Genomic DNA, 26,881 nt, shown 5'->3' with positions numbered 1-26,881 from the left:
TCAGTCATAAATTCATATGATGGCCACATTCTTCTTATTATTATTTTTTTCATTGATTTGAATCACAAACAGAAGGGACACTTCTAATTCTGCAATGTCACACTTTGTTGGAAGGTTGGTGTGACCTGTATTGCTGTAACACCTTCTTACAGTAAGTCCATTATTTCATTTAAACTTGCTTCTGATTGGCCTTGCTTACAAAATTACTGCCTGTATTGTCTTGGTCACGCCATCATTATGTGCAATTTCCTTATACACCACATGATGGTGGTGAACCCACTTTACTCCAGCAGCATCATTCACTAATCAGCAAAGTGCATCTGTGCTCAAAAGGACCGGAAGTCGGGATGCTTCAGCTTTCAAAATAAGAGCTTTGAATGTATCTCGGGTGCCATCCCTGATGTGGATGGGCATTGATGTGACTGTATAGTACATGATAGTACTGACAGACTAAATTATTTATAGAATGTACAAAATACCCTTAATTCAAATCTGAGACTATAAGTGATATTTTGACTCAGTTTGAATCTCATTACTGAATGACTTAAAACCAACAACTGAAAACTATGTGCAACATCTGGCCACCCTCAATGGCCAACACCATTTCCATTTCAAGAAACCAGCTTAATTTCTGGAATTACAGCACCTCCTCTTGCCGTTGTGTTCTGGTTTTGGGTGGGGTTTTATTTTATCATCATTAACAGTATTATCTACACACATTTGCTTATTTGCTTACTATGGTGGACATGGACTTCTTTTTTGACAAATAGCCAACCATAGTTCAGGATTCCAGGGTGGCCACTGAGGTGGAATATTGGTTGGAATTAAAGCAGGTTAAAGATCATGTATGTAATCTATTTTTTCCAATATAAGTTGTTTAATAAATCTAAAACAATTTAAAAAAAAAAAGGGGTTAATTGCTGCCTCATTTCTGTTAAAGCGGCTGTTGGTAGTCGTGATATAAACATCAGTTCGGAGAGAGATTTCAACACTATCCCTCCCCTCTCTGCTCCCGTAACCCCGCCCACAAAAGATTGTTATGCGCATAGACATATAAAGAGTAGACGCCGCATTGGCTGCTGGGGCACAAGAAATAAGGCCGCCGTCTTGGTCCGGCCATCCCACCCGTGATCCTACCCGTGATCCTACCTGTAAACGTAAACTGAAATAGCAGAGACTTCAAGATGCCAGGAACTGTGGGGCAATATAGCCGTCATGCATCACATATATCACATATCAGAATATTCTATTACTGTTAAGCCCACTGTGAACATTAAAATATGCCAAACCATGTGTCCTGTATCAAACCTACATGTATGACGTTTGCAGAAAAAAATCCTGCATGAAAATCAGTTTAGTATTCAGCGAGTTATGGTTGATTAAATGCGCTGACACTTCCTTGCGCCTGCCAAAGATTACACTGAGTGGAGTGGGTGACCGGACCAAGATGGCGGCCCCACGGCTCGTCAGCGGCAATAGGTAGTAGCGGTCGATGCGGCATCTACTCTTTATATGTCTATGGCTATGCGCGTTCTATGAGGAGGTAGTGGCTTCCCAGCTAGTCAGGGCGACATAGTGGGGCTGCCACTCGACCAATCAGGACAGAGGATTGGAGATTATCTATGATTGGTCCGTCGTAACAGGAACGAGGGTAATAATAAAATTGCTTCATACATAGGCATTGGAAAACACAGAGATTTCGCAATAGTTTCAAATTACTTCACTTACAGATGAGTACCGATGGGTATTATGACCTTTTCTCCAAACCTAGCAGAAAAACAGTAATGTTTTTGACACCATTCCGATCAACAGCAGCTTTAACTTACACATTAAATAATTCACTGAATATCACTTTAATAACAGAGGAGCTTTTTCAATCGAAATATGATTGAGGTACTATGCACAAATACTTTGTAGACTCAACTCTGTACAATGATCCCCACCGTTTTTCATTCAGCACTGAGATTTGTCACTGGCTATAGTCGTCTCACCCACCCTTGTGATTTGTATGTGAAATCAAATTTTCCTTCTCTGAGTGCACACAGATACAAACACTGTCTGACCCTAATTTATAAGGCTCTTTTAGGCTTGATTCCTCACTATTTGTACGCTTTATTGCAGAGAAAAATCAGTTCCTATACCTTGCGCTCTTGCACTACTCTTGTTTTAACTGTTCCTCGGGTAAGGACTGAATTTGGAAGAAGAGCTTTCAGCTTTGCCGCCCTCATTGCATGAAATGCTCTACAGACTAAACTGAAACTCTCTGAACTTATTACACTTGGAGCCTTCCGTTCTATCCTGAGGGACAGACAGCATGAGAGCACTGAACAGTGCCTGTGTTTTAAACCTTAAATTATTGTTTGTTGTTTTCTTACAGCCTCCATACCTCTTATTCATATTGTAAAACACTATGCATCTATAAATTGTATGTTCTAACTCAGTGGTGTCCAAACTTTTTTCAAAGAGGGCAACATTTGACGTTGTAAGAATACCTCAGGGCCATTGGCTCCTACTGAGACTTAGTAATCATAAAAGTTATATATGAAATATCTATTTAATAACAATTATTTTACTTTTTTTTTCTCAATAAATCACTAACTAGGTAGGCAGCTTTATTTTTAGTCCTCAGTTCTCCACAAGCCACGTAAACATTAGAAAACTTGATCTTCTTCTGGAGGAAAATGTTTTTCATTAGGGTCGGGCAATGTGGGAAAAATATTGTCTCATTATTTTTCTACGGCAGGATCATGATCTGGATTTCATCACACTCCTTTTTAATGTTGTTTTTAAGACTTTTCTGACCAGCAGACAACATTTTTACAACTAAATAATTGCGTTCTGAACATTTTTTTTGCACCAAATTTTGCCTTGTCTGCACAATTTCATAATTTTGATCTTGTCTTGTGTCCTCTTTTGTGTCTTCTGAACTTTTAGTGTTCATCAAGAACATTTTCACATCATGATAAAAACATTCATTTGAAAACCTGTCAACTTTAAGAGTTCTTGTGTTTCTTCTTTATTGCCGTCTTGCAGAATTCCTAGAGCTTTGGCTTTAGACAAGTAGTCCATATGAAGCTTTTTGAGACGTTTCTGGAAATCAAGGTTAATAATTTATCAGTTTAAAAAAGGCTTAATGACCACGGTTTTATTTTGAAAGTTTCAACCGGATGTTCCTTACATCACTGCATGTCTCTTGAACACCGGAGCCAAGTTGCCCAGAACACTGACCCACAATCTCTGCCTGAGAGCAGGAGTATCACCCCGGCGGACTGTTGCCCCAGCCTTCTGGCTCGGATATTTGTGATTTTTTCTGGATTTATATCACACAGATAAATTTCGGGATGCCTTCGGAAAAAAACCTCCAAGGTAATAAATCATCAAACAGCTGACTTCATTGTGTATTGCACCGGGTATCTGTATAATGTCTGTCGCTAGCTTAAACCACAGAGTCTTTACAATAGAGCATCAGCAGGCCGACCCTGCGTACCACCGTGCAAACTATAACCCTCTGTCCTTATTAATTAGCTTTGATATTAAAATAATGTGATTCTGTGTTTGCAGGAGGGAAAGCCTTCGGAGTGTTAAAGGAGCAGCAGATCAAAAAATTGGAGGAGATAAACAAGGTAACGCATGTTCCCCTCAGATATTTCCCTCTCACGGATCCTGATGGGTCTTTGAATGCACCTGATTCGACATTGGCCTTGTGTGTTTGAACGTGCAGACGTGTTTCAATGCATGTCTGATTTACCAGTCCCAGTGGTGTTGTTGTGCGTAATGAATTCCCTCCCAAATGCCACACACACACAGTCACTGGCTGTAGCAAAAGCTGTTAATGCATTTTATTGATTTCTCCCTGCTGTCTCGTGGCACTTGTTGAGCAGATGCATGCTGTCACACAGAGCTGAGAGGTTTATTAAAGGGTATATCCTCTGTCATCATTATACCAATATGTTGGTCCTGGTTAACGCACTTGAAATGTGATTTGTGGCCGCCTCCATGTTCACTGGGAAAACAGGTCAGGGTTCCCACACATCCTGGAAAACCTGGAAAACAGTTGACCAGTTTTACAGTACTGGAGAACACCTGGACAATGGTAGAAAAAGTCAAATGTCCTGGAAAATGAGTCCAACTGACAAGGTTCAAAACCACATCCCCATTTAACATTTGTGGCCATTTTTGTCATTCAGTTCTATTTAGGTCAATTTATGCACTGATCCTCTGATTATTATTAAGCTGAGATGAGAGTTGTCCGTCGTTGTTACTTGGTTGCACTAATAAAGTGCTGTACATCTGTGGTTGCATTATTCTATAATTAATTTGCCATAATCTTTAAGTATGTAAGAGATGATTTCATGGATAGCCATAGACTACACGTCTTTCAATGTAGACTTCCACTGAGAGGAACATCTTAGACTATTTAGGAACTAAATTAGGAAATAAATTTAGACTGTCACACCAGCTTGATCATCACTGAAAATGTCCTGGAAATGTCCTGGAAAATGATCTCTGGAAAAGAGTGGGAACCCTGCAGGTGTCTGAATGAACCCTTTGTCTCACATCCAGGCCTCACTTCGTCAGATTCCTCTGTTGTGGTTCTCACAAAATGTCTCTGTCTCCCACCTCTGTGTCGGCCAGCCGCCTGTCATCAGCTGAGACGTTTCTTGCACTCTCAGCACTACTCACCCTATACAAAACCTTATTTGAGCCTCATCTACATTACTGCAATATCGTATTTTTGTATTTATTTAACCTTTATTTAACCAGGTGAGTTAATTGAGAACCAATTCTCATTTGCAATAACGACCTGGGCAAGAAGGCAACACAGGTGGCATGACAATAAATAAAAGACAAAACAAAAAACAGAGAGGACATACAGAGAGACCTAGAGACAGAACAATACAATACAAAAATATGACAGCAGTGAACAACTTAAAAGCAATTTAAAAGCAAGTGCAGTGATGTTGAGGTATGGGGTGTATTAAGTTTTTGAAAGTGGTGAGTGGAATAAGAGAGGTCAGCTTTAGGGATTGTTGCAGGTGTATCAAGCAGAAAACTGGAAGGAGGTGCGACCAAAGGAGATCCGGGCTTTGGGTGTGATGAGTTTGATAAGGCTACTTGAACGCAGGCTATGGTTTGTGCTGTGAAGTTTGATTAGTGACTGTAGATATAACGGGGTTTTTACCAGTGAGGGATTTGTAAATGAATAGAAACCAGTGTGTATGTCTGCGAGAGTGGAGTGAAGGCCAGTCCACCTGAGAGTACAGGTGACAGTGGTGAGTGGTGAATGGGGCTCCAGTGACAAAACGGATAGCAGTGTGGTAAATGACATCTAGTTTGTGAAGGAGAGTGTTGGAAGCAGACCTATGGCAAGGCAAGACACGTTTATTTATAAAGTACCATTCATACAAAGAGCAACTCAAAGTGCTTTACAGAGTTAATAAACAAAAAACAGAACAGTAACAATCAACAGAAACACACAGCAAACACTTCAAACATTAAAATTGGATATGCAGCCAGTTATGTTTGATCTACTCTCTCTCTATCTCTGTAATTATGTAACTTAATGTATAGTAAATAGCATTGAGTCTTATTATTTATTTAAATTAGGAGGGATCATTCTAAATAATCAGCCCCCTTGACTGCTCTGAAGTCCGTAACTTGCAGAGTCTTACTGTCCCGCCGGACACAGAGTCACAACTGATCTTGTCTTAACCGAAATGAACCCTTTGATTATCCGATTCATCTCAGAACTTCTTCCCAAGGATTAAGACTCACACATTGAATCTTTTCTGTGTCAAGTCGCAGCCCGAAGCTGGCTCAGACCTCTTGACACCCCTGCAGGGTGCCCGAATGCCCAACATTTAATTATAGATCTAATTAAACAAACATAAAATATTTTAAAATCTAAGATCAATGAAAGAAAGAAAGTAAATTTGGTTACAAAATTTCATTAAAACTCAGTTTGTGAATGGATATAGTGTAACACATTTCCAACTCACTTAAAAAAAAAAACTTGAGACTCTCCAAAAGAAAGTCATAGTCTGTGTTCACTTCTCCTACCAGAATACTTCTCAACCGTTCTAATCTTCTGAGGCTAACTGAGTACGATGACCTCCAGAATGCCTGCATAATGTACCAGACTGTCCACAAACTGAACCAGAAATTGTGTGAGCTCATTCCAATCTGCCTACCTATGCACACATGTCACTCACCAGGAACAAAAACCTAATCACTGGGAAGATTAGAATGTACCAGCTTTAGCATTGTATACAAAGGGCCCCAGATAAATTGCAACTTCTGGCAATGTATGATTAATTTACTTATCATATCAATGCACCCACTAATCTATGTATGTTACTTACCACAACATCACAATTGTCTGTTGTGTGTTTGTTGCCTGTTAGTATGTTGTTGTTGTTGTTGTATCTTGTCAGTTGCCACTTTATTCGTTGGAAATTGGGCCCCCTATTAAAAGCTTTAAATAGTTTCCTTGGGGTCACCCCTTTCCACACATCCAACCATTGTGAAAATGTTTACTGAATATATATAGATGTACATTTGTGATCATGTGTGTGGATAAACTAAACTAAACTACATTATGAAAACCAGGTTGTGGCAAGAGCTGAGTGCGCCTGTGACATCTTTGTTTCAAACACTTCCTGCAGAGATGCATAGAGATTAGTCTACTTTTTAATATCCCTCATTTGTGCAGAGGAAAGATGATCCCTAATTCCCAATGGCAAGGTCTAAAAATAACTGATACTGTGATTAAATCCAGAGGTTTTTATCCTCCAACATCCTTTTATTTCCATGGCTTTACAAGAGGACCCTATGGGAAGAGAAGTGAAGTCCTAGCAGTGTTGGTTACTTGTCTGTTAAAAAGGCGTAAGAAACTTTAAAAATAATAATTCACATAATGATACATCGTCACCTTATTCTAGGTCTAATCACTGTCTGCTCTTTGCTAAAAGGCACTTATAATGTTGGAGAACCATTGAGTGAGAGCATGCAGTGATGCACAAACTACACAATGACACAATTTCCAAATTGCCTCGAGTGTTATTTTTCGTATGGTATGCTCTAAAAAGCATTTCATAGATGTAACAGAATTGCCGATTATAGATATATTTGGGACATCCCCAAAACAGCCTGCAAATATCAACCTACAAATATAATGTGTCTGGTTTGAAGTGTAAGCAGAGGTAGAACATGTCAGCATAGCAAGCAGGAACTACCTCCAAAAATGCAGACACTGAAGCTCACTCCATCCAGCAGAGTAGCTCTGTCTTCCATCAAGCAGTGTTTAACCTGAGAGCTGCAGCATGTCACAGACATACATGTACATAATGACCTCACATACAGTTGAGTTGAATGCCTTAGCTTCGGATCTGAGTCGAGCTCTCTGAGTCAGTAATATTGATAACTGATTTGCGTATCCCTGTTTGATGCCTCAAACGCTTCAATCTCAAAAGTTGGCTGATGATTCGATGAAAATACTTGGCATACCTTAATGTCACTATCCCACCAGGACACGCCCCCTCAGTGAGACTGAGCTGCAAAACATTCTGCACAATGGATTCAAATGTAGGAGCAAAACTGACGAATACGTACTCAAATTAGTGGAGTTAGACTTGAGTCTAAGTCCCTGCACTTGCTATAAGAGACGCAGCAGTCCCTAGATATTGTCATGTAGCAAGAAATCAGGTCTCCTGACATTTATATGACATATATATATATACCTTATTTCAAAGCAAGAACAGGCATTCAAAAGCCTAGTGCTTGGTCTTACTTCTATATTTTGTAACTGTATGCTTGGCCCATTACAAGGAACCACTGATACCCTTTTTTGACCACTGGGAACCTGGCGGTAGTTCCGGGCTGGTGCTCATGCTGGTTCGGAGCTGGTTCAACTTGCAAACCAACTTGTCTCCAGTTTGTTTTTCCACCAGCTCGAGCCTGTGGAAGAGCCACATCATGACGTCACCTCTACGTGACTGCTTTTCCCAGCAGCGCTAGCTCAAACTTTCCCTCACAATAACAACGATGGCTGACAACGTAGCATGCTTGCTGGTGTTGCTCCTGGCTATTTGTAATCACATGAGGTCCCGGAGAGAACTTTACCAACACTTCTGTGCTACTCGTCGTGCTTTACATTGACAGCAACTTCACCCCTTGCCCCTTAAGTTAGTCTTGGATAGCTCACATTCTCTTACCCACTCTTCATTTTTATTTCGTACAACACAAAACTCATCACTTTGTAAACATTTGTTTTTAAAGGTGCTATAAAAATAAAGTTATCATTATTATTATTTTGTTATTATTATATCAATCAGTTGGTTTTTGACCAAATCTGAAAAGTTACACACAACATCAATGAGAGATTCAGCGTATTTAAATAATAAGTAGTCAGTAGAGTATAATCCACAGCATACCTTCACCCAAAAGTCCAACATTCGTGACACACAGTGTAACTGCATTTCCATGTTTCAGTGACTGGATTCCTGTTTACCTGAATTACACTGATCCGATTGCTTCTCTTTCATTGAGCTTTTGTTAGTCTGAGAAGAAGATTGCTTCGCCTTCTTGTTTAGTCTCTTTTTAGAGTCAATTGCAAAACAGCTCTTTGCAATTTAGAATTCTCTTTGTGTTGTTTTCAGCATTTTTACTGAATGTTGAATCTACCAATGTGTACAACCCCAGTGACTACGCCCACTGTCATATCTTATCAAATCCCAGCCTGAAGGTAGCACAGAAACAGTATTGCGACATATTCAGTACACACTCTGACTGATGCTTCATGCCTTATAATACAGTCACCACACGTATTCAAATATTTGCATTTTTCTACGATAATCTCAGACCATGATCGGACATTCCTGTGTGCTGGAGGCGGCTTCAGAGCGGTGATTCAGCAGGCCTGAGTCATGCCGCCGTGATGATAAACAGCCAGTTGTGCTGTTCAACCTCTTCATCCTTGATTACAGGCCTGCTGGACGCGTGGAGGTCAGCGTAGGGTACGAGCTCGCCCTCTGCCTCGCTTGCTCTCTCTCTAATGCAACATAGATTGAAGCTTTGAAGTGGACTCCCATGTGGCTGACTGCGTCATTATAATTTCATTAGAATAGCCTCCTCCAGGCTCATTTCCTCTGCACCCTTGTGTGATGTCCCACTTAATGAACACAAAGACGAGTATTGACAATCCAGCGGGGAGAAGAACATCTTAAGATAATGAGTCATCCTTCACATGTTCAAAGTGGTTAACACATTTTCAAATCAGAAATGTACTCAATGCTCTAATTTGAGCCTTAACTTCTTTACTTCTTTGATTTGACGCCTCCAAGTTTCACAATAAAGTTTAGAAAAGAGCTCAAAACTTGTTCCAGGATTGATCAACTTGAAAGACATGTTTTTTTCTAATCCTCCTCCCTTTTGTTCCCCCTCTTCCTCCTCCTCAGGAATACATGGAAGACCAGAAATACAGGGACGAGGAGGACTTGCCTGAAAAGTTGGAAAGTCTCAAAAGTAAGCAAACCCCCCCTCACTCCCTCAGTATCTGTGAGTAAGAGGGCGTGTTCCTCTTTCCTGGCTTTTGTCTGGGCCTCAGTATTTGTTTGTTTGTTGGCAGTTTACACACACACACACAAAAACACACAAACACACATATATATAAGTCTTTGGCTTTTGTTTTTCTCTGTGGGAAAGACAGTCTGCTGTGTTTTCTGAGAGTACTGCAAGGCCAAGTCCACAGTGGCGAGGGAGGAATGTGGAGGAATGTGCCGGGGCGTTCCTCTTCTTGTTGTTATAATATTCAAAACTCTTTGCTCCTGGGAAGAGATAAAACATTGCTACTTGATCTAAGAGCGGGAACAAAATGGCATGATTCACCAAAAAGAAAAAAAATCCCCACTGAAAGGATCTTACACATTGCAGCTCAGGGTGTATGTAAAGGATCCTGTTTTCTTCCCTCTGTGGTTCTGCAGACAGCATAACAAAAGGCTGTTTATCCCAATAGCCTGCATATGTCTGGAGATGAGAAACATACTGCCATGTCCTACTTAGGATGTATGTTCGCTGGAGGAAATGGAGCAGAGATATATAAACAGAAAGGGGGCCTGACACCCTGAGACAGCTCCCTTTTTTTTTCTTGGTATCTTTTCCCTCTCTTTTTTTTCCATACTGTCCCACTGACCCAGAGGTCACATATGAGCAATGTGCTCTGAACCAGATCTCTGCAGCTCATCCACCAGAGAAGCTTTTATCAAACCCAACACAGCCAAATTCACATGAAGCCTGCAGCAAGTATATATTATGCATCCTCTATAAGCTGTCACAGTCACTATGATGCAGGATTTCTCGCTGCACTTAGTAGCGGGTGAGTAAGAGGCTTGAAGAATCTTGAGGTTAAAACATATCGCTACAAATCTCCACAGTGTGATACAGTTGATGTGTAAATGATCAAAGATCACACACAGTCTGTGATTAGTTCTCCTTCCTCTGCTGATGTGATTCAATCAAGCGGCAACCTCCGGCCGGGAGAATTGAAGCCAATGCAGAAGTGTTAAAAACGGCAGTTCTTCAAGTGTCCGCTTGAGGCTGGCTCCGGAAGTACTAGAAACCACATACACAACCATTCAAAAAAGCTGATCTTTACAGCAGAAATAAGCATGTTTACAGCCTGGCACAAAAAACAAGTGTAGTCTATAGCTCATTTCTCAATCGGCACACACTGTAGGGGGTGATTTTTTTTCATAACGCAGCAATGTGAAGATATTAACAATACAAGTTTTCCATTTTGAGAGGCACAGCTGACTTGATTGACAGACAGGAACACTCTCTGTTGGCTAGGAGGCGCTTTTTTATGTCACACTCGCTCGACAGCAGCTAGGTTGAGTTCAACTTTTCCAACTTTTCTCCCGCCGTCGATTGGCCTCAAACAGCGCTTCAGAAACAGATGGGTGACATCAAGAATACTAGGTCCATTATTTATGCAGTCTATGGATTCAATGCATGCAGGTACTGATACCAAAAGGAGGAGAAGATCTGAAATCTTGCAGCTAAAGTTTACAAAAATGGGCTAAATTTAAATACGAGTGTAAATCAAAGCCACGCAGGAAGACTAAATAGAGGCAAGTTATGTTTAACTTGTTTACAGACGATCAGTTTTAGCCCAAAGATAATATTAGCAGCTCATCTGGGATGCATGATATCCTCGACATAATATCGGTGTTGGCAGATATGAAAAATTCTGCCAATATGCTGATTAGTTGACATATTATTAACACATAGAATGGCAACTTGTGCACGCCAATAGAGACCGTCATGTCAGCTGCATGAGAGTATTTTGAAGTGCTGAAAACAGGATTCTAAATAGCTATTTGCAATGCTTTTGAAGCACAAGTGATGCGAACAGGAGCAAAACAGCAATCATTGAACACTACCAATTTTGTTATGCATCTGTATGACTGTCATACTGAACAACAACAAGAGTGTCTAAAAAGTAAGAGCATTGGCGACAGCAAAAACCTGTCAACAACCTTTACCTCATTCAACAAAGCTAAGTTATATAGCAGTGACTACACAGAGTGTTTCCTTCAGCCATAGATGATAATATCAGAGTTATTGGCTTTCTATTGAAGCCATGCTTTCTATTGATCAGTTTGGCTCAGCCACAGATTTGTGAACCATATTGCACTCTTTGCAGTTTCGAAACAAAGCCTCCACGTCATTAAATCATTTTTCCTTTAAAGCTTCAAAAGCAGAGACAAACAGCCCGATCAGTCACAGAGAGGTGCTGATGTTTGCAGCTCTGCTCTGCAGGTCAGCCAGGAGTTGGCCTGTAATCACCACACGTAGATTCATTGCATAATAGAAGTCAAAATCAGGTCAATTTAAAGTTAAGCTTTCTGTGAGGAGTTTGTGATTGGTTATAAAACAGTCTCAATTAATTATTGATGTCATTGTCTTATAAGAGCACACTGGGTAATCAGCTAGAAGATTGGCTGTTTCCGTGCAGTTATTTTGAACTGCCGTCACCTCTGTCCGCAGGTCAGACTCTGACAAAGCAGTTTACAGCATTAAGAGCAGAACAGGCTTTTCCATGGAAAAGTATTACAGTGAGCAGTTTGTTAGACAGTGAAGGGTAAGGAGATTTCTTTGAGGATACAATTGATGCACATACAGCACAGGATCTGCAGTGAGGTAAGACCATAGACTGTATAGATAATGGACGTAGTATCCGTGATGTCACCCATCGGTTTCTGAAGCACTGTTCCGAGGCCAATCAGCGGCGGCAGCCATATAATTGACTATTGATTAATTGATTGTTAAGAACTTACTTGAACACATTTTTGTTTTGATTTTTTGTTTTGATTTTCTATCTTGTGCAACAGAAATCATTCGGTCTTATATTTCGTTCCTATCAGGGAGGTGTTTTAAGTTTAAAGCATGTTTCGATGTGAATCAGCTGACTAAAGGGAGACGCTCAGCTGGGGGCTGCAGCTGAGTGACAGGTCTCCACGTGCGCTTTTTTTCTCCCACCTGCGGACTGATTATGACCTGGTTGCGCTCCAGGCTGCATCCCTACTGTGTACTAACCTCCAGTAAAATCAAAGTCAAGTGGGTTCTCCGCATCCATCACGGCCTGGATCATTTTTAGTGCGCACTGTTTTATTCCCACATCCAAGTAATGATCTTCATAACACAGATATAGTACAGTCGCGATGAAGTGCAGAGGATCCGTATAGATCTCAGTGAAACGTGTGCTGACCATAGACTGTAAAAAATATGGACGTAGTATCCGTGACGTCACCCATCTGTTCCTGAGAGCTGTTTTGAAGCAAATCGACGGCAGCAGCCATATTGGTAATGCGGAACTCAATTAGGCAGAGTGTGACGTAGTGTGAGTCTCTTAGCCAATGGCTGTGTGTTCCCGACCGGGAGTCACGTCAGTCATGTCCTTATTTGGGCAAAACTCATAATCTTAATATCTTCTTAACCGTCATATTAGAAAAAAATTCACCACCCGTACAGTGTGTGCCATTAGAGAGATTAGCGTTGTAGGGCCAAGCCGTTTTTTGAACCAGGCTGTAAACATGTTTATTAATGCTGCAAAGATCGTCTTTTTCCCATTCATATCTATGTGGTTTCCGGTGTTTCTGCAGCCAGCCTCAAGCGGGTTTCGATGTATTGCAGTTTATATCACTTCCGCATTGGCTTCATCGTTTGAGACCGGAGGTTGCCGCTTGGTGCTGACAGACTCTAAGAGTGTACTTTTCATTGTTTTCACTCCATGGTCCGTCTCAACCTCTTTTCTTAGAAAACGCTTTTAAAGGTATAACGGATGCAGACATGTTGGCCCTTATCCAGACAAGCGTGTTCTGGCTGCAGTTTTTGCTTGTGTCATCACAACATTCTGTTTCGGTCGTGTTGTTTCGGTGATAAAAGTCTTTCGGCCGAAAACTGATTTTTTTCGGTGCATCCCTAGTATTTTTCTGCCTCTGCATCTGCATCTGCCTGCACCAGTCTGCACTCTCCCCCTTCAAACAACATTTAGGCTGTCAATCAGCACAGCATGTCATTATCATAGCATCCCCGCCCACTCAGATCACTGCATGGATAATGAGGTTAGTAAGTGAGACGATGGCAGCTTTGCCTTTGCGTGCATGTTTACACTTTACAGTCATGTGACACACAGACAGAGACCCCGCGTCAGAAACTGTCGACAGCATTGTATGTTTCAGGTCATATGACTGACATTGTACATCATGTGTACCTCAAAGGATATATCATTCAGCCCTACTTTCAGATTATGATCTCCAACATGACCCCTCATCTTTCCTCTCTGTTTTATTTTTTAGTTTTCTAAACTTAACAACACTTGTTTTGTTTTCTCTGTCTGTTGACGGATATTAAAAGTTCATAAGTCAAGTTGTTTTTATTTGAACAGAGTCATGTGTCTGCCCTCAGGGTCTGCCGGTATCTCTTGAAAGGATGATGAGAAAATTCCTTGTTTATCAGTTGGCCAGAGTGACAGAGGAAGTAATCATTCATTCAGCTATTTTATCTGCTGGGCTCTTTTGTGTGTTGGAAAAGAAAACCTGATTCCGACAGATACATTAGTGGATAGTAGACAAACTCACCATCAAGACATCTTTGAGTAAATCAAACATCTAAGAAAGTAAAGTCAGAAAATGTCCGTCACTTTGTCACATCAGTTGCTGGAGCAGGCCAAGAGGAAACGCTGAAGACGACTTGAGTTATGCTCAGTGAGCCTTTTTCTGTGGCTGCAGATGATCAACAGGCTGCTCTACGACAAGTGGCCTACTCAGCAATGGTTGTGTATGTGTGTGTGTGTGTGTGTGTGTGTGGTGTGTGTGGAGGCCCACTCCTCAGGGTTTACGAACAGGGTACGCATTGTCCTGTCCTGCTCCCCATGGGCTTTCACACAGTTAACACGACTCCCTCTCCCCCCCTCACACACACACAGAGCTTCCACTGTGAGACTGAAAACAGCGAGTGTAATCCGACCAAAGGGGTCTTCTGGAGAACAGGAGATAGGGAAATTTAGAAAGAAGCGGGAAAAGGTCTACTGTAATGTTTTGTTTTATTTTAGCAGCAGCCATAACATACATTTGTAATGATTATTGCGATGTTTACAAAGCCCCAGACTCAATTGGACTTGACTTTATCTGTCAAACAGTAATCCTTTATTCTCCTTATTTTTATTGCACACAATTTAACACAAGCTATACAAGCAGCTGACCTAATGTTATCCCAAAATGACCGGACTATAAACATACACGTGGCTGAAACTGAGAGCTGATTAACCCTGTAAAGGGACAATCGCGTCATCTACTTGAGTTTGAGTTTCACAGTTAGACATTAAACAAATCCAATTATTAAATTGAAAGCTGTTTAACTAGCTTGTCCAAGTTGTTTAAGTTTAGCTTCTAATAATAAATAAGGTTATCCATATTTCAGGATTAAATCAAGCCTTCCCAGAGACAATATTTACTGCTGATGTACAAGATAACAAAATACCAAAACAGACTATCTTAACACTGTCAGATCTGACCATTACATGTAATTCTCTTTGTTTACTTTTGTGATGCAGTTATTCACTGACATCAGTCTGATTATCTGCACCTGTATGCTTAGCTTGTAGATAGTAGCTTAAACTCTAAGTACTTCACTGATTTTAAAAATTCCATTTGACACAAAGTGCATGATAGTGCAGAATACTGATGGTGTTGCATCCGCCCCCATGTTGCTTTGTTTTGTTTACCTGCGCATCCCGGTCACTGTTTTGCACACGCAGCACGAGATGTCTCACTCCTTAGTAATTAATTTTGCTGTGTTTTGTTAATGCTTCCCAATCACTACTTCACATGCACCATTCTCAGCAAAGATGGCATGATTGCAACATGTGTCACTCCTCAGTAATTAAGGAAATTATATTGTGTCTGCATAGAGCAGGGGTGTCCAAACTTTTTTCAAAGATGGCCACATTTCATGCTGTCAGAATACCTCAGGGCCAGTGGCTCCCACTGAGGCTTAGTGATCATAAAAGTTGTATATGAACTCTATTTAATAAAAAAAAAAGTTTCCTCAATAAATCAGAAAATAGGGAGTCCTCAGTTCTCCACAAGCTACATAAACATTGGCAAACTTTATCTTCTTCTGGAGGAAAATGTTTTTCATTAGGGTCGGGCAATGTGGTAAAAATAGTCTCATTATTTTTCTATGGCAGGATCACGATCTGGATTTCATCACACTTCTATTTCATGTTGTTTTTAAGACTTTTCTGACCAGCAGACAACATTTTTACAACTAAATAATTATTTTTGAACAATTTTTGTGCACAAAATTTAGCCTTTTCTGCACAATTTCATAATTTTGATCTTGTCTTGTGTCCTCTTTTGTGTCTTCTGAGCTTTTAGTGTTCATCAAGAACATTTTCACATCATGATAAAATCATTCATTTGAAAACCTGTCAACTTTAAGAGTTCTTTAGTTTCTTCTTTATTGCCGTCTTGCAGAATTCCCAGTGCTGATGATTCAGAATGTGATTAATTTCATTGCTTTAAATAACACGTTTTAAGATGGAAGCTTGGGGCCATAAATAAATGGACCTTGGGCCGCAATTGGCCCCTGGGCCGTACTTTGGACATGCCTGGCATAGAGCATTAAAACATCTGTGATGACTAAAACCCAACAAATCATTGACTATTAAATGCATCTGCAACTAATTTTGTCATCGATTTTAAAAGATTCATTACAACCTTGATAGAAATATTCAAGCTCACACGTACAGGACTTTTTCCCATTGTATTTTACAGCTAAGCTAAGTTAGCTGTCTCCTTATTCCGCTAAACTTCTTATTTAGTTCTCAAATACAGAAAGTGACCCTGTGATTAAGAAAATGATGGTGGAAAAGTCTGTGTGTGTAGAAGAAACACGTGCAGCTCCTTTGCTTTATCTCAGCCTGGAGCTGGAAACCAAGTAGCAATATAGTTGAGCTCATGTAAAAAACATCAGAAAGTATCATATATTTAAAATTTCCAATTTCCCCCTGAATCACAAACATCGCTTTGCACCAAGCTGCATGTTTGTGATGTGTTTGGCAGGCATCACTTGTTTTTTCCTCTACATTATACAGAGATCAAATCTAACCTGACTAAGTCACTTCAGGTTTTCAGCCCATGTAATGTTATTTTTCCTCCTGAATGTTCTTAAACTTTGAAATTCACTTTTGTCTTCCTGACACGCTCACTTTAATCTGCTTCACCTGTCAGTCCCTCTCAGCTGCCCTTTGCCTTCTTCATCCACTGACCAACAATACACACTCAAAAACAACACACCTGTCATTATCAGCTGTTGGCGTCTTTTCCTTTCGTCAGGTCAGCTGTCGACAGAGTGCGAGACGGTTAAATCTCCAGACAGTGTGTGTGTCAGTTCTGCTGACATGCGAGATGCCAGCTTGTGATTTGTGTTCATCTAAATGATGCATTAAGATGTGGTGTGTGTGTTTGAAGCTAAGATTTAATTACTACTGTCAATAACACTCCCTCTTGTGTGTGTTTGTTTTGCAGATAAATATTCCGAGTTTGACCTCAATGACCAAGGAGACATTGGTGAGTAACAGCAGCAGAAAAACACCAACTGCACTCTGGGTAACAACTGTGAGCTGACTTGCATGACCTTGGGGGAACAGTAATTAATACTGTGCGTATTGTCTGACCAGCGTGAGCACATGCAGGGCTTCTAACAGGCTCATGTGTCGTGTTTGTGTTCTATATGTAAAGTGAGACCAAACTGTACAACAATCATAAAGGTCTTTGAACAGATGTGAGGCGAAACCGGAGTGTGGGAAACAGACAGCAGGTGTGAGGGCTGTCTTTAGAAGATGCTAATTGGCCTGTAATATTTTGAAGCCACATCACGGGCATAGCTCTTAAAACATGTTGAAAACATTTTTTCGATTGTCCACATTTTTTTTAATCAACCATTTACAATCACGCTAACAAATTCCTGCCCACCAAGCAAGTGTTAGCAAATGATAGTGAATATTACATCTACTGAAAATATGTTATATTATAATTCTGTTATATATAGCTAGCATAGTAGTAATGACATTACCATTTAGTGCATAACAACACTCACCATTCAGCTGTAAAGGCTCCTTGTGAGACAGTAAAATCTGTATGATGTAGGGACGATTCACATCAATGAGATGAAAACTAAGAGGGCGCTGTCTCCCATTGACTTCTCTTGTTTGGCCTTGGAAGCACCCTTTGCATCCTTTCAAAATAAAAGCACATTCATTATCAAAATAGGAAATAAAGTAACCTAGGCGTGAGTTACTAAAAGCTTGACTAGTCACCCCCGAACACCAAGCGGCAACCTCCGGTCTCAAAATATGAAGCCCATGCGGAAGTGTTATAAACTGCGATTCATCGAGCATCTGCTTGAGGCTGGCTGCAGAAACACAGGAAGCCACATACACACCGATTAAAAAAAAAGACGATCTTTGCAGCAGAAATAAACATGTTTACAGCCTGGTTCAAAAAACGGCTTGGGACTACTTAGCTAATTTTTCTATCAGCACCAAGCGGCAACCTCCGGTCTAAAAATATGAGTCAATGCGGAAGTCACATACACATGAATGGGAAAAAGACGATCTTTACAGCATTAATAAACATGTTTACAGCCTGGTACAAAAGATGAGTGTAGTCTGAATAGCTAATTTCTTGATGTCCTCTCACTGTGAGGGGGGTGATTTTTTTTCTAACGCGTCAATTTCGAAGATATTGAGATTACTAGTCTTCCAATGAGAGGCACAGCTGCCTGCAGGAACACTGCAGCTGTTGGCTAGGAGGCTCAAAGCCTGCCTCTTTACATCACACTGGCTCGACAGAAGCAATATGGCTGCCGCTGCCGATTGGCTTCAAAATAGCGTTCAGAAACAGATGGGTGACGTCACGGATACTACGTCCGTATTTTATACAGTCTATGATCAGCACATACTGTTCGGGGAATTTTTTTCTGACGCGAGATTTCAGAAGACATTAAGATTGCGAGTTTTGCCCAAACAAGGACATGACTGACTTGACTGACAGGCGTGAACACATAGCTGTTGGCTAGGAGGCTCAAACCCCGCCTCTTTACCTCACACTAAGTTTGGTTGAGTTCAGCATTACCAATATGGCTCTCACGATTGGCTTCAAAACAGTGTTCAGGAAAAGATGGGTGACGTCACGGATACTACGTCCATGATTTATACAGTCTATGGTAACAATATGATCCAGCAGAAGTACCCTTTGTTTCCTTTCAAAATAAAAGCACATTAGTTATCAAAATAGGAAATAAAGTAGCCAAGGTGTGAGGTAGTAAAGGCTTGAATTTAAACTGGATGGTTACACCCTGAAAAACATCTTGAAAACATTCATCATGAACCCAACAGTGTGAATTTAATCCCATCATGAGTTGAGTATATCATTATATCTATATTTGGGGCAAATGAGCACATGTCTGCAAAACATTGTAACCATTATAGCTGCTCAAGATCAGCATGTTAAATTTTTGTCACTTTGTCTTTTATTGTAATAACAATCACGTTGACCTTATCACAACACTGCCCACGTGTACAGTTTTAAGATGTGCAAGGAAGACTGTATGAAGCAAATGAAAGTTTTCAGTCACGCAGGAAGCCCAAAAAAGTTCAGCCTCTGTTTCCTCTGTCTTCTGGTTAACTTCGGCCCATAGAGCAATCTCACAAACATTTCCTCTGAGCCCGTTTCCAAGCCCCTGTGGCTCTGCATCATAACGCAGAGGGAAATAACTTTGGATTCCACTCAGAGTACATTTTAACAATGGGAGTCAGATGGGGTAACGTCTGTTTGGGGTAGATGATGTCACGCAACAGACCCTGAAATTTGCAATTACAAAAATTGTGTGGGATTGCAATCAAAGCTTGGTACGCTTTCTAGGATAATGCATGCTCTCAAAGGATAGATTCAAAAACAATGATCCAAAGTAAAACAGCAGGCTGAGATATCTTGACTTTAACACTCTAGTGTGGGTTGAGCCACAGATGCACATAATTCTACTTCTCCCACAATCGAACACATAAAAATCTTTGACTGGAACATCCTTCCTTTGTAAAACTAAAGCTAATCAAAGCTGTCCCCTCTTTCAGAGCTGATGGGTCTGAAGCGGATGATGGAGAAGCTGGGCGTCCCCAAAACCCACTTGGAGTTGAAAAAGATGATCGTGGAGGTGACGGGCGGCAGCAGCAACACCATCAACTACAGGGACTTCGTCAAGATGATGCTGGGCAAGCGCTCAGCTGTGCTCAAGCTGTAAGTAAAACTTTCAGCCAACGCAAACAACACGGCCTGTTTTGACTGTTTTTACATGGATGCTGAGTTAATTAAGTCTATAAGAACAACAACAACTTTTCCACTCTGTGTTTTCACGTGTCAGAGAGGGAGGATGAATCGTGTGCTGTGTCAGCCGATTGTTTCATCCAACAGCGGGGGCGGGGGGGGTTCTGGGATGACAAGCGATGATGTCATTACCCACATGCTGCTTGGCAACAAAACCTGTCTATTAAGCCCATCCAGAGTCAACCCATCGTTATCTTTAGCTGGGATCATGTGCTTAGGTAATTGATTATAGGATGAGTAACCGATGACAGTCTCATAGCACGGACAACAACAGTAAAAGTCATCATAATCACAGAGCAACATTTAAAGGGACATATTCCTGGTGACATATTCCTGCTGTATTGAAGCGATGCAGTGTAGGCGGTGTAAGCTCATTAAAGAGGCCTTGCAGTGGGTCAGTCTGTTGCTGGCTGCTGCATGTCAGCTCTTCTGGACTTAGCTTGGCTGGGCCCTTTAATGACAAATCTCATAATCCCAACAACACCAAGCATAGGAAATGCATAACTTTCCCTCCATAGATCTCAATCATATTCAAATGTGTATTCTATAATCTCCCCCAGCAGCTATTTATAAATGTGTCATGCCTCCCCCGGTCTTACTTGTCCACTTGGCTGCTTGTTAAGAAGATGACCTCAGTACTCTAGGAAAAGCTGATTTAATTATTTTTTTATAATTCTGGTACATCACAGATCATGTTTATTTTTCACATAGTAGATAAACAAGATTAAACCGATGACGAAATCTCAACTTCTAAAAGTCTATTTATCAAAACACAAATTGGGTCAGTATTTCAAGGACGGATTTTGTTCCCTCTTGTTAAATCCTAAGCTCCACTTTGCTGTGTGGTGCAAATAACACATTTATTTCACATCATTTATCATTTTATTACATTTTTCATTTTTTGCGTTCAAATTTAAACAAAATATAAAACAGTATAGAGTTATGGGACTTAATTTACTGAGTATAGAACAATAATAAAGAAAAAATAAAATAATAGCATGAGGAGAAAGTAAATTAATAATACCTTGCATTCACTTATTTACATCTAAAGCAAACTCCCAAAATATAGGTGCCAAGGACTCGCGACTCCCACTGTCTCCCAAAGTGATTAAATGTGACTTCATTTAGCTGGTCTGCAGAAAATTAGCCTACCTATATGAGCATGTGGCTGTGTTTCCTGTGCCGTTATGTATGAACCTACTGCTACTGATGCTTTTGATAATTAACTGTTCACTAACCCTAAACTTATGAGTCATCTGGCAAAAAGAAAGACAGAAAACTCATTACATTTTCTATTTTCAAGGTTTTATTTCACGTTTAGCTACTATTTTTGTCAATATTTTTTACTATAATTGATAAAATTGACTATTTCTAGATAACTTGGAAAAAACATTCTGGAAGACATCTCATGACCCCGTATTTGTGTCCCGCGACCCCCCAGGGGGTCCCGACCTACACTTTGGGAACCCCTGTCATAGTGAGTGTGTGGTTATGCAAAATATAATCAATCAATCTCAATCAATCAATCTTTATTTGTGTAGCGCCAAATCACAACAAACGTTATCTCAAGACGCTTTTACAAACATAGGAGGTCTAGACCACTCTATGTCAAATTAATAACAGAGACCCAACTTCAAGACAGGGTAAGACTCAGTCTGACCCCACCTTAATCCACCATGAGCATTGCACATCGCAGTATTTAGCTAGTTACAGTGGCAAGGAAAAACTTCCTTTTAACAGGCAGAAACCTCAGGCAGAACCAGACTCATGTTAGACAGCCATCATGCCTCGACCGAGTTGGGTCTGGAAAGACAGATAGAGGGGAGTAAGAGAGAGAAGTGATAGTGATGAGACGAGTCGTAGAAGCTGTTGCCGCTGGAGTCCAGCACGTCCGTATCAGCTGGAGTCCAGATCGTCCGCAGCAGGAGGACGTCTACGGCAGCTCAGAGGAATCTACGAGACAATGGAGCTCAGGGACTCCAGAAAGGTCTATGGTTAGTAAATAGTAAATAATAATCACAACAGGGACTAACGTCTAGGTCTTTCTCACCTTTTTGTGATACTATTTGGCATAACCACACGATCCCTATACATTACCTCGCTAATGAATGGGGTACTGACCAAAAATTTTTAAAAGTTGCCATTACGTTTTTTTTAAAGATGATTTTATTGATTCTAAAATGATGTATTTATGCAGCTCAAAGTCTAAGTCCTTTAGATTTAACACTTAGTAGTGCTTCCATGGCAAAATGATTCTTATCAGCCTAATTGCGGGTCGAATTAACATTAAATTTAACATTTTCATCTTCAGTAAACTCTAAACATCAGCATTTTTCCTTTAGCATTTTAAAGGGTGCCGAAAATAACAGTTTTGCAATGATAATAAAAATACTTGAAGTGCTTCACTCAGCGTCTGACATTTGTGTCATACATAAAAAATCTTGCTGTTTCTTAGTCATTTCTCTTCTTTTTATCTCTCTCTTACTTTCTGATAACTCCAACTGTCTGTTACAACGAATGTGCTGTTGTTGTGCTCTCTTGTTTTTGTCTCCAGAGAGCAGAGGGGGGTTGTTTACAGTGCAAATCCGCTTTAGTATTATTCAGAGCCTTTCCAGCACAACAACTTTGGTCAATGAAAAGTAAAACAATGAGGTCAGGCTGCACAATTGTGTCTGCTATGTTAAAGCTCTATGACCCAAGTTACTACTTGTTCAGTATAATTCAACCTTGTTTGTTTACCATCATTTTGCATGACAGATGAACCTTGCAGTTCTTATTTAACATAAAATGTGTTGTATGAGGAGTGATGAGAAGTAGTATCTTGTAGATAAATGAGTGCAACTTTGATTTCTACTCCACCAGACTTTCGATTATAGCAGTTTAGGCTGAACGCTATAACAAGATTAAGTCAGGCGGTCACTTAACCACTTTAGCACTTCAGTCTACATGGAAAAGATTAACTTGACGTGTTTAAATTATACAAAGTCAATATCATTTTAAATTGGGACATTAATAAAAAACAGCTCACCTTTTGTACAAATTAACCTACTGTCAGCTGAGTGACGGGTAAAGGGGGTTAAGAATGGCTGCCAGAGTTGCTGAGTGCTTGTTTCCTCCCTGGGATCATTGCTCCTTATGGGCTTAGCGGAGCTTTGCAGAGTTTTCCAAAAAAGGAAATTAAAGACAGGCATTCGCTCTGAATAGCTCCTGTCAGATTGCTCACTCTACTGTGTGTGCAGAGGCTTAACCACTACTCCCCTCGGTCCCTTTGTGGTTTCCTTTTCATTCTTTTCCTTTCACTTACAGCCTGGTCAGTTCATACCCCAGCCGTGACTGTTACTCTGTGTGTCCACCATGAGATGATTATCTCACGTCACTCACACACCCTGCCTGAACTCTACCTCCTGTTTCCTGATTTACTCTTGACTGTTGTTATGTCACTGTCCATGGTGCTGAAGCCGTTACACCTGTATTTATCTCTCAGTTAAAGCATTAAGTGGTGTACTCGGCTGACACAATATCTACTTATAATATTCTTATTAAATGTTTTATGTATTAAATTTGACACCTAAAAATTATAGAAAAATACCCAGTTCCTGTTTCTTACTTGCAAACAGTCACCTCTTTTTGCAAATTTAGCATGTATTTGTTTTGTTTTTTGTGTATTCAGCCCGTTTTAAACAGATAAGGCTATTTTAATAATAAGTTTCTGGATGTGGAAGAAATTAGAAATTATCTTCTAACTTTGTTGAACTAAGATTTATCGTAAAATTGCCGTAAAATCTAGAATATGGGTCGCACCATTACATAAGTCTGTTTTTGGGGGGTTTCTCAAACTGTCTCCCTGCAAGAAGATTCGCACTGCATTCAGAAAAGTCTACAACATGCAGTTTCTGTGTGTAGCGTTCCAGTACCATCTGTTTTCCCCATATGGAATTTGCAGTAGTAATAACTACTGGTATGGTAGTTGAGCTCAGCATATTGTAGCGCTGATATTTGTGAGGCTCTGCCTGTGACCTGGAGTTGCACCACCCACCTCTGCTGGTTACTCGTTGTCTTGAAATAAGAAGTCTTGTCAGTTAAACCAGCACAAGATCTGATGATGATTCTGCCCATGTTTTGATAGCATGAGGACATGAATGCTTGTGTTCAGTTTGTTAAAGCTGCTGTGAGGAACTTTTAGCTTGTATCGATTCTGGCGCCCCCTTGTGGACAACGTGTTACCTCTTATCTCTTGTCCTGCACATGCAAAATAATTGTCTTCAGACAATAGCCTCATCCTGTTGTCTTTTAACATTTAGACTTATCTTACAATGTGATTATTTGCAATGAAAACAGCAAAAAAAGGGTGTTTCTAGAGCGAGATGTCAATCATCTGTTCTGACACCTACCCCCTCAGAGCAGTTTCAGGCATTAAAATGACAACAGAGAAGGTATCAGTGTTGTTGCTGATGGTCTTGTTTGCTTTTGAGGGTCATAAAGAGGCATCAGTATCAGTTTCAGTCTGTTTCTCAGCCAGTTAAAAGCTCCTCATAGTGCCTTTAAATAACATAGTAGTCAATTCTTCATGTATTAGGTTTCTGCAAGATATTGCAGATACACATGCGATCCAATCCAAGGCATATTCTTTCAGAATGATGTCCTTCATTAAGTTTTTAAAACTAAAAAAAGAGTTATATTTACTCAAAGTATGGTTATTACAACTCTCAGTTGCAGTATGAACTTCAGAAAACCCAATTTAAATGGATTGTTTTGTTTTTTCTCCAATGAATTTGACTTCTAATTTTTTATTTCATCATTTGCCTCCTTTCTCTCTCCCTCTCTCTCTCTTTCTCTTCCCACAGAGTCCTGGTCTTTGAGGACAAAGCCAACGGCTCTCCCTGCAAACCAGCAGGCCCCCCTCCAAAGCGGGACATCTCTAGCCTGCCTTAAGTCTACATGACAGCCTCCAGAATTCACACGCGGAGCAGAGGGACCACCGGTGGTTGCGTTTAAAAATAGAGTTGTTCTCTTAACATGTGGAGTGTTGTATTAGTGTGGGACCAGTGATAAAGGATGTTATTTTGTGATATACACAGTGCGTATAAGGTATCTGTTATTTGGAAGACGGAGCCCACAACTCACTAAATGATGTTTGACTGTGAATATTATGATTCATGTTATTTTTCCTTAATAAGATGTAGCATTGGTAGTTGTACACGTACGCCGCCTGATAAGTTAAAATTTTGTAGTAACTGTTCTATGGTCATATTATGAAGGGAAGACTCAAAATACTCAAGATTTTTTTTTAAATTCTTCTTTATGTCATTTTGGGGCGCATGGATTTTAACAATGTGAGAGTAGGATACTTTAAAATGAAAAGAAGCAGTTTTGGAACACATTGTTCCACTGTCCTCAGTGGTCTTGGATGGACTCCTGCCAGGTTAATCCTGGTCAGCTTCTCGCTTCAGATCTGTTGCCAGAGATTACAGACCCAGCCCTTTTTCCTCCGGGTCAGAGTCGTTGGCCCTTTGGAGCGGGAACACTGATCTGGAAGCAGTAACTAGGTTATCACAGCCAACACATGGTCCGAAAAGAATTGCTTTGAAGTTGACTGAACTGCTTTGCTTTTTTAAGATAGTCGCTCACTCTAGACGAGAGGAGATCATGTTGAGTCTGGGACAACAAATTGGACTTAGTTTTTAGATCTGTAAGGTTAAGCACATGTTAGTTTTGGAAGGAGTGTGATTTACAGACACACACATAACAAATGTACATACTATACGAAACACAGTACAATCATGTTCTTTCCAAGTGCCTCAACATGCAGATACTGTAGAGCTTAAACATGCGGATTGGAAAAAAAAAGAGGGAGTGCACAGTCTTAGCTCACTTAAGTCAGAAACACTAATGGTCCGTGTCATTTAGTGACATAGTTTAATGATGTTTATTGAATTATATTAATAAGGTGTGTCCACATCATTCTGAGTGTGTGATGTTCACAAGTGGTGGGTTTTTCTTAAAAGTAGCCTCTACGCGTTGTCCCTTTTCTTACCATAATTTTATACACAACAGCAAGCGTTTAACCTGTTCGTAGGGTGATTTGAAATCGTTAGGTTACCCTTTCCTTGTTCATATTTGTTATTAATTTCACTTTGTCTTGGGTTCCTCTTTATACCCTATGATTTTAACCAGCCAGCCATTCCACTCTCTGTTTAACTGGGTTCATTGTCCTGTGAATTCTGTAATTTGTGCCTCTGTTCTGAAGTTTTCTGTAAGTTGCGCTTTTTACTGTGAATATGGTACTTAAGTAGTATTTTTAACCCACTTAAGATGTTTTAAACTGTTTTGTTATTGTGTTATCAGCCTGGCAGGTATAGCTGTTATGTTGTTAAGATGCACATTGTTTGCAAACACCAAAGGAATTAAATTGCTTCTGACGCTGGCCTGCTAATTTTTCAATTCGTTATTGTTGTCATTCAGATATCTGAAATTCTTGATTTATTGTAAGTTTGAAAAATGACGACTGAAACTAATTTGAAAGGCATGGTGATGTGTTTAATTGTGGGATTGCTTGTTTTTTAAAGTCACCACTTAACACCTGTGTAAAGTCAGTTCACATCTCCACTTATGGTTATAGCATAAGTTGACATACAACCCTTAAAGGAAGATAAATGAATGCAGCAGCAGTGTGTCTTTCTGCTGCTTGTTTTTTTTTTACTGGGATTTCTAAACCACTCTGCAGTCATAAAGATTGTCTGTCCATCGAGCTAAGTGTGTAAAAAAGAGTCCATGTGTTACGACATCTCATTGCAACACATCTCAGGCTATCAGTGCTCACATGTTAAGATAAAACCTATGCATACGCAGTTTTGCAAGTGAGAAGCTCTCACTATGAGTATTGCATCTTCCAGTTTATTCACAAGCAGTAATAAATGATGTGTGGGAATATGTGA

The 26,881-nt window shown here is 40.2% G+C and overlaps 1 protein-coding gene across 1 annotated transcript; it reads left to right on the top strand.

The window, feature by feature from the left end:
* Positions 1-3,188: 3,188 nt before the first annotated feature.
* On the top strand, positions 3,189-26,881 carry aif1l (allograft inflammatory factor 1-like). Its single transcript, XM_034709427.1, has 6 exons — positions 3,189-3,366; positions 3,562-3,623; positions 9,456-9,522; positions 17,091-17,132; positions 19,697-19,859; positions 24,791-26,881. Exons 1-6 carry the CDS (start codon positions 3,342-3,344, stop codon positions 24,876-24,878), a joined length of 447 nt encoding a protein of 148 aa, XP_034565318.1. The 5' UTR covers positions 3,189-3,341; the 3' UTR covers positions 24,879-26,881.

Source organism: Notolabrus celidotus, chromosome 19 (genome assembly GCF_009762535.1).
Source record: "Notolabrus celidotus isolate fNotCel1 chromosome 19, fNotCel1.pri, whole genome shotgun sequence".
NCBI classification, from domain to species: domain Eukaryota; kingdom Metazoa; phylum Chordata; class Actinopteri; order Labriformes; family Labridae; genus Notolabrus; species Notolabrus celidotus.
Note: the sequence above shows the minus strand (reverse complement) of the source record. Positions and strands in the feature narration are given on the sequence as shown.

Excerpts from the sequence above, each read along its gene's own strand:
- aif1l (XM_034709427.1), top strand. The coding sequence starts at position 3,342 with ATGCCTTCGGAAAAAAACCTCCAAG. Across the intron at positions 3,624-9,455 it reads AATTGGAGGAGATAAACAAG|GAATACATGGAAGACCAGAA; the intron begins GTAACGCATGTT and ends CCTCCTCCTCAG. Across the intron at positions 19,860-24,790 it reads CGCTCAGCTGTGCTCAAGCT|AGTCCTGGTCTTTGAGGACA; the intron begins GTAAGTAAAACT and ends CTCTTCCCACAG.